Below are 12,222 nucleotides of genomic sequence, written 5' to 3'. Positions count from 1 at the left end.
AAGCAGTGGTATCAACGCAGAGTACTCCGATGCGTGTTTATCGTTACTCTATAATATTCTGTTATTAATAATATGAATTAATTATTCTCATTAATAATAATATTTATCTTATCAATTAATAATTTTGTGTACTTGACCTACTGGTTGAATATCCTTAAACTATTTGAAATTTTTTATATTCTTCTCTGAAACTTTATTTCAATATTACACTATTATTTAATTATTCATTAACTATTTATTTATTTTTTTCTATTTTTCAATATTTATTATTTACTCATTATTTATTAATTTCAGTTATTTGAGTAATTAATTAATTAATTGATAAAATTATGATTAATTTGTTATTTATTAATTTATTTTAAATTTGTCATTTGTTAAGTTAGTCTAATCAATATCTCGCATATCCCATAGTTTAAGGATATTCAACCAGTAGGTCAAGTTTTTACACAAAATTATTAATTGATAAAGATAAATATTATTATTAATGAGAATAATTAATTCATATTATTAATAACAGAATATTATAGAGTAACGATAAACACGCATCGGCGCGATACACGAGTTATAAGTTGTACCCGTGCCGAGCTTGGCCGTTACGCTCCTGACCGCGCGAATTTCATGCTCTCCCATACGTCAACTTCAATGCCTCACCATTCAAATTCTATTCATTGGATCACATTTTTGTAAAGAACTTTTCGACTTAGAATTTCATGAAGAATCTGTCATTAAAAGCTTCTTCGCCAGTTCTGGGACACCCTGTATATATATATATATATATATATATATATATATATAGCAATGCAAAGCTGCAAAAACTAAGAGCTTTGTAGTAAGTGTATGATAGTTGAAGCGATAAACCTTTAAAAAAAATTAATTTCATTTGTATGTAACAAACGTATATTGTATATGTGATTTACTTACCAAGTCGTCAGAATTATATGCAGATGGAAGATTGTCATATAAAATGCAAAATAAATTATTTCCAAGTTTCTCGAGAATAAAAGAAGTGTTGTTTCGTTGTATAAAATTTCGATTGTAACAATACCGACTGTCATAAAGCTCTACATGATAATTTTGGCAGTGCGAAAATGCAGATAGATGAAACTTATTGCAATCTATATCGCAACAACAATTGATGTCACACGAAAATTTCTACATAAACAAAATAGTAATGTGTAATAGAATCATAATAATTCTTTCTTTATAAATATTAATTAATAACTTAAAAAGAAAAATTAAAAATGTATTAATATTTCTCTATATTGAAGTATACCGGGTGAGTCATTTAAAGTGTTACACACTTATATCTCGGAACAAAGCATTTTAGAGAAAAATGTTTCATACAAAAGTTTTTTAACTTCGAGGGAGACATAAGATGGCCGCGTTCAGCAGAAAAAGCAGCTTTGCAACTGTTGTAAAATTCGTGAATCTGATTGGTATATTCTCTTCATCTTAGCTGAACCTAAGAGAATACACCAATCAGATTCACGAATTTTACAACAGTTGCAAAACTGCTTTTTCTGCTGAACGCGGCCATTGGTTTGACCTTGGATAATTGTTTGAAGGTCACGTGAAGGTCACCTTCAATTTCTTAAATGGAACCCCCTATTTTTCATTGCATATTCTTGTAGCTTACCCCGAGAGCTTTCCAAAACCCTATATATAAGTTATTTTTTATTAAGTACTTTCCGAGTTATGAGACTTGAAGTTTACAGTATTTCGACATAAAATATAAAATATCTTGTGAAACATTCACTTTTCGGTAATCTTACTGTAATACTTTTATGCACAGAATAGTAAGACCAATCAATTGGTGTAAAGAAAACACATAGTTGCTTTAAAAAAATATGTTGCAAATTGCATACTTTTTTTAAAAACAACTATGTGTTTTTTTACACCAATTGATTGGTCTTATTATTCTGTGCATAAAAGTATTATAGTAAGATAACCGAAAAGTGAATGTTTCACAAGATATTTTATATTTTATGTCGAAATATGTACTGTAAACTTCAAGTTTCATAACTCGGAAAGTACTTAATAAAAAATAACTCATATATAGGGTTTTGGAAAGCTCTCGGGGTAAGCTACAAGAATATGCAATGAAAAATAGGGGGTTACATTTAAGAAATTGAAGGTAACCTTCACGTGGCTTTCAAACGACTATCCAAGGTCAAACCAATGACACCATTTTATGTCCCCCTCGAAGTCAAAAAACTTTTGTATGAAACATTATTCTCTAAAATGCTTCGTTTCCGAGATATAAGTGTGTAACACTTTAAATGACTCACCCGGTATATGTTATATTATTAAAATGTATATTTAAAATGTATATTATTAAAATATTTATTTTCTTTATTTTTAACACACACAATTTAATATTTTATATCAAAATCAAATATTTATGCGTACAATCAAATTGCACTCGCATATTTCTCTTTCTTCAAGTATAAGAACTTCATCATCATCTGGATGTATTGTTGGTGAAGACAATATTATTAAAGTTGATTCTAATTCTTGTTGCTCCGTTACATTAGAATTTATTCTTGAAGATGTTATCTCTATAGGAATGATAGTAGTGAATGAATTATTCTCTTCTATATCGTTTGACGAATCTCCTTTCATTGGAAAAGGAGATGGATCATTAATTGTAGGATGTTGTGTATATATAGTTGAATCAATTGATTTGTTGCAATCTGTATCATTTATACAGATTAATGTATCTTCAATTTTTGTTACATACGCCATATTAGTACATGATAGAAATAACACTAGCAAAAAGAACATTTTGCTGCAAAAAAAAAATATATATATTGATATTGTTCAAATATATATATATATATATATATATATATATATTGATATTGTTCAAATATATTATCGCAGAATTTATTCTAAATTATATATTTCTTCATGATGCCAGATTCGGGTCGCGCATCACACACTAATTATAAGTTGTAATTGGAAGGAACCGCCGGCGCTTATATGTACGCGGTTTTCGTTTGTATCTTTTCCACTATGACTTGGTGTGATGCGCGATCTGAATTTGGCATCACTGCATCTCTTTTTATACATGAAATATTTACTCTTTGTAATTTTCTGATGTTTCTGGAATTCTGCCTTTCGTAATTAAAAATCAACTGCTTATGTAATTTGTATTTGCACAATTCGATTCACAACTGACACCCAAATTTATCAAAATTTTTTGTCAGAATATGCAAATCAACGATTACTGTTCCCACACTTTGCGTAAATATTTCAAATCTATCTAATGTATTGATTAAAACACTTGGTGACTTTAATTGTAAACTTCGTCCCAAGAATTTGTCATACAATTTATCTTTCCAAGTACCTATACAAAAGTTGTTACTGAGAGAATAATAATTATAGTTTTGTTCAGCAAAAATTTAAAATTTTATTATATGCTTAAAATTATGCATACCAATAGGTTTCCACGTATGACATTCTAATATGTGCAAACCAGAAGATAATGGAATATTGAATACACCATATGAAAGAAAAAGTATCCTTCCATAATTATCTCTATAAAATACTTGCAATAATAATTTCGGAGAATTTTGTAAAGTCTGAGTTGTATAATGCAAATCTATGGGATGATCCCAGATCGGATTATTAGTATAAATATCGCAACTCTCTTGTGTTTGTCCTTCTTCTTGTCCTGATACAATTTTCCAACCATTACCTAAGAAATAATAATAAAAAAAGTTTCTTGATATATCTAAATAAATATATATATCTATTCTATTACTTGTCAAATCATGAATCTGTTCACCTTACCAACATAAAAATTCCATTTGCAGAGTAGATGCGATTGTTTAAAATTCTTTGCGGATGAAATATGCCCAATTATATGCAATTCGGCCATGCCATAAAATCATATTTCTATATTATTTATAAAATAAACTAATTATTTATAATACATTTACCCACTAAGATTTTGATGAAATATCAGGGGATCTGTGGATATTACACAAAAGAAGATGAGATTAACTTGATAGAATTTTCATTTTTTAAAGAGTCACCTGTGCAATGAAAAGAAACAAATTAAAAAAAAGTGCAAATTGGAAACTTGCACATTGCTTCCTCATCATTCTATTTTGCTTCTTCTATGAGCAAGCTTATTCTTAATTTTCGACAAAGAATCATCTTCTAAAATTTTTCACATTTATTTAGAAACACCCTGTATATACATATATACAGGGTGATTCATTTTAATCTTAACAGGCAAATATCTCGAAAAATATGGGAGATGCGAAAAAATGTTTCATACAAAAATTTTTTGACTTTGAGGGGGACATAAGATGGTGTCATTGGTTTGACCTTGAATAGTCATTTGAAAGTCACGTGAAGGTCATCGATGTTTTCTTAAATGAAACCCCCTATTTTTTATTGCATATTCTTGTAATCCTTATCGAGACGTTTTCAAAGCACTACCTATGTGGGTCTTTTGCGCAAACCGTTCCCAAGATACGGAGTTTCAAAGTTGACATATCATCGGCATTCACATTATCCGATGTACACCGCGAGGAGGTTGTTTAGTCGAACTTGTACATCAAATGGCTCTAAAAAAAGCAGACTTTGTATGTGTGTGTGTATTTGTGTGTGCTTCTTCAGTAAAATTTTTCTCTATTTTTCTCTACCATTTTCTTCTTTTTTCCCTTACATTAAAATAGTAACTAGAAGAAAAATAATTAGAGAAAAGTTTTACTAAAGAAGCGCGCACACACACACACACACACACACACACACGCACGCAAAGTCTGCCCTTCGTTTCTGAGTTATTGAGGTTTTTGTGGCACAATTCTCGTCACCCCATTGTCTTACAATTAGAGGAAGAGTTCAATACATCCATCTCCTGTCTCAATACAAGCCTCAGCTCGTCTCATTAAGTCTCAAACACGCTCAAATTTCTGGAGTGGCGCGTGTTGTCTGAAAAGCTGCCACAATTTGGTCGCGAAGAGTTTCTACATCATCCACTGCAGACGAATATACTAAAGACTTTACATAACTCCAGGAATTGAGCAGCGTGTTCGGGGCTCAATGAGACGAGTTGAGGCTTGTTTTGAGACAGGAAGTGGACATATATTGAACATTTTCTCTAAGACAATGTAACGAGAATTGTGTCACAAAAACCTTGATAATTCAGAATAAACTAATCATTTCCGGACCAATTATTGATATAACTTTTTTTTCTTCTCTAACAATAAGTATTAGAAATCCATTCCTGAAGTTTTTGCCCATTTATATATGAAACATCCTGTATATATAATATTACATACAGATACATTAATTATCATACCAATCTTTCTGTATGCAGTATTCTGTAATATTATTGTATACATTTAGAGATACATTCTCTCTTACTAAGAAATAAATATATAATAAAATATGTTTTTTTTAAATAATAAAAATATTCATTCTTACCAATTTTTGCAACAATTCCCTTCACTGCAAAAGAGTTGTTTTGTCTTTATAATGTATTAAGATCTTTCAAGATCTTTGTTAAAATGAAATTATTAATTATTAGATCATATTCACACATACAATAACAGCAGTATTTTTGTCAATTTTCGTTTTTTACTATCACTTAATCTATAGTCTATCTAAGATTGCGAAGCTGTATTTCTTTTCTTTAAGTTGACATTAAATTAACGAACAATGTAAAAAAAGTTGAATGATTGAAATTATTTCATACTTTGTTTATATGTTATATTATATATAAAATATAATATATTTATTATATTTTTTTATGTGAAATATACTAGATACAAACTTTTCAATGAAAATTCAGTAATTAAAATAAGGTTTCTATAAACAAAATGATTACATCCTATTTCACGACCAACACTACTGATGATAACTCATGCACTTCAATGTTGACGGATGCGTTGTTATGACAACGAACTAGTAACAGTAAATTTGTTCGTTTTGCTTGCACTTTTTACATTCAGGGGATCGATTGTGCATCTTGGGCTGTGTTCCGATTCTCCACCTGACGGGTTATAGTGGGGTGAATGGGTGATGGGCGGAGTCTAACAAAAAGTGTCCAAATATGTTTTTAAATTGTCTTTATACATCATCACCATCCAAATCACCCGGCTCATGGAGCTGGGTGATTTTTTCACTCTCCCGGGTGGATGAAGTGATAATTTGAACGTTTTATATTAGTTGAGAGTACGGCAGGAGTATTTAAAGGGAATCGGAACGCTCTCTAAGTGTTCAGGTGCACCCGGGTGAGGAATCGGAACACAGCCTTGGGTGAGTTGCTTACGAAGTAAAGCCCCTCGCACAATGCCAGGCAACAGGCAATAGGAACAGGAAATAGAAAATATCCACCAATAAGAGCAGGGAATAATATCTATTCCCTGCTCTTATTGGTGGATATTTTTTATTTCCTGTTCCTATTGCCTGTTGCCTGGCATTGTGCGAGGGGCTTAAATATTACAAAAGTGAGGAAATTCACTAGAGTATCTACAATTTTATTTGTCGAAATCTAGTAAATTTGTTCACTTTTGTAATATTCACCTCGTGAGCAACTCACCCAAGATCACAGATATCTATACTAAACCTAGATCGCTAAATTCGGGCTTTGACGTATGAAAAGATGTGTCCGGTTTTGGCTATGACACCTTACAACAAAATGACCGTTGCCATGGTATCGCCGAATATCACATATGCATTAACACAAACACACAGACTGTCAATTTTGTAAGATATCATATATGAACTAACACAGATGCATCGCTGCCATTTTGTTGTAAGGTGTCATGCCTCAGCTTTTTTGACAGAGTTAGCGATCTAGGTTTAGTATAGACATTTGTACCCAAGATCACTGACGAGGTACTATTAAAGACCGATGGTCTTACGGGAGTTAGGGCTTGAGCAGAATGGCTGACTTACAACTTTAAGACAATGTTTTATGCCCTTAAGTTTTTGTCTTATGTAACGCACAATACTGTCTCAAATCTTATAAGGGCTTGAGCAGAATAGCTGACTTATAAGATTTGAGACAAAAGACAGTATTGTGTGTTACATAAGACAAAAACTTAAGGGCATAAAACATTGTCTTAAAGTTGTAAGTCAGCCATTCTGCTCAGGCCCTAAGTCAGCTATTTTGCTCAAGCCCTTAGTGTGACTGGAAAAAGAGCGCTGTGTACTAGCGCCCTCTCAGTAATATTGCGGCCGGAGTGAGAAATAGTAACTAAATCTAATTGTAAGAGATGATAAAATAATACATGTATATAGTAACACGAGAAATGCAATTTAAAAAAAAATCATTTTAGAGTATATATATGTATATACGAGTATATATACGAAATATTTATATATATATATAATTATTTAAATATATATATCGTATATGTATATATTTCGAAATGACGATGTTTCTTTTCAAATAATAAAAACATTTATTCACAGTATTTTTTAAAAAGAAAATTTTAGCTCTTAAATTTATAATATATATATACACACATTTTCCACGTCATTTCAGATATTATATATATATTATTATACACATTATTATGGAAATGACATATAGGAAATGTAACAAATTTAAAAACCAAATTTCTCTCTCTCTCTCTCTCTTTCTCTTTATTTTCTTCTTTTCTTCTTTCATATCTTGTAAACAAGCATTGAAATCTCTCCCGAGGTTTAATATTACTTATTTTACTTTTCTGGCTTGTTTCATTTATGTAACAAATGGCTTTTGTTTGTATTAAATTTTTTATATTTTCTATTTGATATTTTTGAATGTAATTTTATTAGATTAATAAGATTTTTGCGATTAAAATGACATCAATTATAACATAAATTGGATAATTTTTCACTGAACAAGTAATTCAAATTACATATTTAATTAAAAATTATCCGATTTATGTCGTGTTTGGTGTCATTTTAATCGCTAAAATTTAATTAATCCATTAAATTATTTTTAAACCGATAAAATGCAAATTAAAAGTTTTAGTTTTTATTTAAAAGATATTTACATTCGTAAATTTATTGTAGATAAGGAAAGGTTCTCGATGTCGTCGAAGGCAGAGCGAGAACGAAATAAAGAGCGAGCGAGATGACGTATCATCAAAGAGTTCCGAAGTCTCTCTCGCGAGGCTCCCTTTATCTATAATCTTTCATATCATATGACATGTTACTATAGAAAATAAAATTTGTATAATTAGCAATTTATCGGTTTGAAAATAATTTTAATGGATTATTGAGATTTTTGCGATTAAAATGACACCAAACACGACATAAATCGGTTAATTTTTAATTAGATAAGCGATTAAAATTTTTATTACATATTAAATTTTTATTATCATTTATAGTATTTCACATTCGTGAAATACTATAAATGAAGAAAGCCTCGCGTAAAAGACTGCGAAACTGACGACATGATCCTCGTTCTCGTTCTCGCTTCGACATCCGGAGACCTTTAATATAATTAATTTATATACATATATATAATAACAAATATATATATAATTACGAATTTAAATGTCTTATGAAATATATAAGCAACTTTAGAAAGCAAATAATATTTAAAATGTATATACAAAGTGTGCAAAGTCTTATCAATGTTTCTTTAATCATAGATGACCGATGAAGATAGAACAACGAAAAAAAGAGTACGTAGTACAAATTACACAACAGAAGAAAAAGCTACTTTAATAAATATTATAATGAAATATAAAAATATAATTGAATCGAAAAAAACTGATGTGTCATGATGAAGTGTCATGGAAAGACAAAAATGATATATGGGAAACAATAAAAAATGAATTCAACAGTATAGCGCCAAGTGGAACTTATCGCACAACAGAATCATTAAAAAAATTTTATGAAAATATGAAAAAGGAGACAAGAAAAAACGCAACACAAGAGAAGATAGAATTATATAAAACTGGTGGTGAAAGACCAACGCATCAAGTAGTAGATCCGATGCATGAATCTATATTAACGTTAATGAATACTAAGACAGTCAAAGGTAATTTTTATTTTATTATATTGCAATAAGTTTAGCTTTTTTATAATATATGTAATTAATGGTTTATTCTAATAAATATACTATTTTATAGGATTTAATAACAGATTTGATTCTGATACACTTCCGAGCTTACTATCTGACGAAAACAATACACTTGATGTGAATGAGGATGTAATTAATAATATTATGTATATTTGCGATAATGAAACAGATACGGATGACTGCACTATGCACTATAAAGTTTTAGATGAAGTTTTGGAAGAAACAACATCTGACGTAAGTAATAATAATCTAATAATGGCTACTTTCGCGACAAAATCAAAATGATCCAGATTAAAATGACCCTGCGTTATGATTGGTCAAATCTGAAATTTCACTGAATTCAGTGAAATTGAAATTCAGTGAAATTTCAGATTTGACCAATCATAGCGCAGGGTCATTTTAATCTGGATCATTTTGATTCTCTCGCGAAAGCAGCCAATAATCTATATTTATGATACACCAATACTCTTAATCATAATTAAGTTTATAATTTATAATTAATGTGTTATTTGCAGAATTCTAATACATATGCACCGCATAAAGAAAACGAAACAAAGAAAACAAAAAGTATATCGAATTGGAAAACATATACTCCAGACAAATTAAAAACATCTAAGCACACAACATTGAAAGTAACCAAAACTAATGTGTTAGAAAATAAAGAAAACGAAAATTTACTTCAAACCACAGCTCGTAGACAACGTCGACCATCAACAATGGGTCTTCACAGTTCTCACATTTCCAAACAATATAGTGATTTAGCAGAAATTAAAATGGAACTTGGAAAATTGCAATTAATAACTTTAAAGGAGGAAATGGCAGCAAAACAAAAACAAAACGAAATGGAATTTGAATTAAAAAAAAAATGTTTAGATTTAGACATACAATTGAACCAAGTCCAATTGAGAAAATTACAAACAAGTTCCCTTCTTTAGTAATTTCTTTGCAATGCATTATATCCAATATATAAAAAACTAATACTAAGGTATGAAAGAATCTTATTAAATATAAAGTACATATTTAGTGTTAAGTATAAAATATAAAACAGATGTGACAGGTTAAAATATCAAAGTCACTATCTATATATATGTACTTATATATTAGATAAAAATATTATTAACTATTCAGTTGAAAATATTATATTTAAAATATAAAAAAGTAATACAAAGATGTTCCTAAGTACAAACACACACATTACTTTATTATTATTATTATTTTATTTTATTACTCATTATTTTGTGTTGTTATATGTTACAATATAAGCGTTATGTTATTTCTTATGTTATGAATGCAATATAAAAAAATATTATATTTAGTTTTAAGTATAAGTAAGTGATATGAAGACATGTGCCAAAGTACAAACATTATTATTTTATTTTTATTATTATTATTTTTATTTTAATATTTTGATTATTTTGTGTTATAATATAAGCATTGTAATATTTTTTTTATGTTATGAATGCAATAAAAAAATATGTTTGCAAGTAAAGGAAAGTGACGTTATAATAAAAATCAGTCGTTCAGATTTTTTTCTTGTATATATTTATTAATACAATTATTTTTAATAAATGCACTTTATTTATCTTATATCTTATTCATGTAAATTGTTAAAATATTCGTTGATTATAATATTACGTGCTAGCAAACCTGCATCTCCTGCTTCATTTTGAGGATAAGGATTTACTACTTGATGATCATTTGCGATGATATTTTCTAAAATATATAATTGGTCTTCATCAGGTGGAGGAATATCTTCCCCTCGACGCTGTGCTATATTATGTAACACAGCAGTTGCTATTATTATTGTCATTACTGTCCTGATTTTTAAGCGACTACCATATGCTAATATTGAAAATCTACGTTTCCAAATACCAAATGTGTGTTCTACTATAGTTCTTGTTCTAATATGTGATTCATTATATAATTGTTGAGCACGACCTTGAGGATTTAATAATGGTGTAAATAAATAAGGTTTTGCAGGATATGCACTATCACCTGAAACATAAAGTTTAACTATAATAATATGAGCAAATATTTAATCATGCTAAAATAACAGAATCAAATATATGTATATATTATTATTACTGAAACCACATACCTAATAATAAACAGTTGGGAAAATGATTTGTTTCAAACAGCATTCTTAAATTACTGTTCTGAAATATTATTGAATCATGAACTGAGCCTGGCCATCGAGCTACAATATCAATTATTTCCTTGTTCGCGTTTGCCATGACTTGTACGTTTAAAGAAAAGTATGATTTTCTATTCCTAAATACTTCCGCATCATCACCACCTATTTGTAGATATTGTATATATTGTATATCAGAATCGATATGTAAAAATATTTTAAACGTAAAAATTGTATATTGATGAAATATACTGAATACCATAACATACCTGGAGATTGTATTCTTACATGTGTACAATCAATAGCACCAATTACTCTTGGAAATGCAGCAATTCTAAAAAAATTTAATTGAGCTCGTGCAATCTCTTCTTGTGTTTGTGGTAAATTTATATAAACGTGTGCTAAAGAAGCTATAGCTTCAGATATTCTAACGATTATTCTTGAAACTGTAGATTTGTCCATTCCACCATGGTCACCCATTGTTATCATAAATCCATCAGTCGCATAGAAACGTAAAGCAATAAGCAATTGTTGCATTGGTGTTACTGAATTATTCCTGCAAGATTGCAAAATTATTTATTTCTACTTTCTTTACTATGAATATAACATATTGTAATTTACATACTGTAACTGTTACGTATTGTATCTTGTAATGTAATTTTAATGTATGTGTGAAACATAAATATTATTAAATTATAAATCTCGGATTAATAAGAATATAAGGATAAACTTCCGAAAACCTGACACCTCTGATTTTTCTAGGGCTTGGTATAGTACTGTTTTTGGGTGCGCTGATCAGAAATATCAACATGAAAATCACCGACAAGGTCATCTTCAAGGCCAAACATCGAAAAAATTGTATATTTCCTAAAAAAGGTTTCAAACACAACTTTAATTAGTTTAAATGAAATATCGTGCCTAATGGGGGGCTGCGCCCCCCAAACCCCCCCTGAAAACTAACCTAACCTAACCTAACTCACCCAACATTGTGCTTAGTCCATGTTGTGCAAAATACGAAAATGTGCAGCTTTTGACTTTCGGGTTGCGT

The 12,222-nt window shown here is 29.5% G+C and overlaps 3 protein-coding genes across 9 annotated transcripts in view; 1 reads left to right on the top strand and 2 right to left on the bottom strand.

The window, feature by feature from the left end:
* Positions 1-3,218, bottom strand: part of LOC145939021 (tectonic-3-like) — a 6,870-nt gene extending 3,652 nt beyond the window's left edge. The window contains exons 1-3 of the mRNA XM_083043031.1: positions 3,084-3,218; positions 2,410-2,788; positions 922-1,152 (exon numbers count right to left, since the gene is read on the bottom strand). Of these exons, the coding sequence (XP_082899157.1) occupies positions 922-1,152; positions 2,410-2,784 (606 nt within the window). The 5' untranslated portion in view covers positions 2,785-2,788; positions 3,084-3,218. The remainder of the gene's footprint in view (positions 1-921; positions 1,153-2,409; positions 2,789-3,083) is intronic.
* The window catches only part of LOC145939022 (uncharacterized), a 17,970-nt gene extending 7,875 nt beyond the window's left edge, over positions 1-10,095 (top strand). For 2 of the 7 annotated variants that reach the window (XM_083043035.1, XM_083043032.1), the window contains exons 2-4: positions 8,610-9,001; positions 9,093-9,277; positions 9,559-10,095. In XM_083043035.1, coding sequence (XP_082899161.1) covers positions 8,734-9,001; positions 9,093-9,277; positions 9,559-9,978 — 873 coding nt within the window. In that variant the 5' untranslated portion in view covers positions 8,610-8,733 and the 3' untranslated portion in view covers positions 9,979-10,095. Of the gene's footprint in view, positions 1-5,854; positions 6,277-7,081; positions 7,232-8,609; positions 9,002-9,092; positions 9,278-9,558 lie in introns of those variants that run through there. The other 5 variants (XM_083043037.1, XM_083043036.1, XM_083043034.1 and 2 more) reach the window with 5 other exon arrangements.
* On the bottom strand, positions 3,171-5,803 carry LOC145939023 (B9 domain-containing protein 2-like). Its single transcript, XM_083043039.1, has 4 exons — positions 5,443-5,803; positions 3,796-5,339; positions 3,440-3,700; positions 3,171-3,349 (listed from the first exon to the last, which is right to left on the bottom strand). Exons 2-4 carry the CDS (start codon positions 3,881-3,883, stop codon positions 3,171-3,173), a joined length of 528 nt encoding a protein of 175 aa, XP_082899165.1. The 5' UTR covers positions 3,884-5,339; positions 5,443-5,803.
* Positions 10,096-12,222: the final 2,127 nt, after the last annotated feature.

This window comes from Prenolepis imparis, unplaced genomic scaffold (assembly GCF_030444845.1).
Source record: "Prenolepis imparis isolate NDT839.2.m4 unplaced genomic scaffold, iyPreImpa1.0 SCAF_7, whole genome shotgun sequence".
In the NCBI taxonomy this organism is placed as follows: domain Eukaryota; kingdom Metazoa; phylum Arthropoda; class Insecta; order Hymenoptera; family Formicidae; genus Prenolepis; species Prenolepis imparis.
Note: the sequence above shows the minus strand (reverse complement) of the source record. Positions and strands in the feature narration are given on the sequence as shown.

Excerpts from the sequence above, each read along its gene's own strand:
- LOC145939023 (XM_083043039.1), bottom strand. The coding sequence starts at position 3,883 with ATGGCCGAATTGCATATAATTGGGCATATTTCATCCGCAAAGAATTTT. Across the intron at positions 3,701-3,795 it reads CAAATGGAATTTTTATGTTG|GTAATGGTTGGAAAATTGTA; the intron begins GTAAGGTGAACA and ends ATTATTTCTTAG. Across the intron at positions 3,350-3,439 it reads TCATACGTGGAAACCTATTG|GTACTTGGAAAGATAAATTG; the intron begins GTATGCATAATT and ends ACTTTTGTATAG.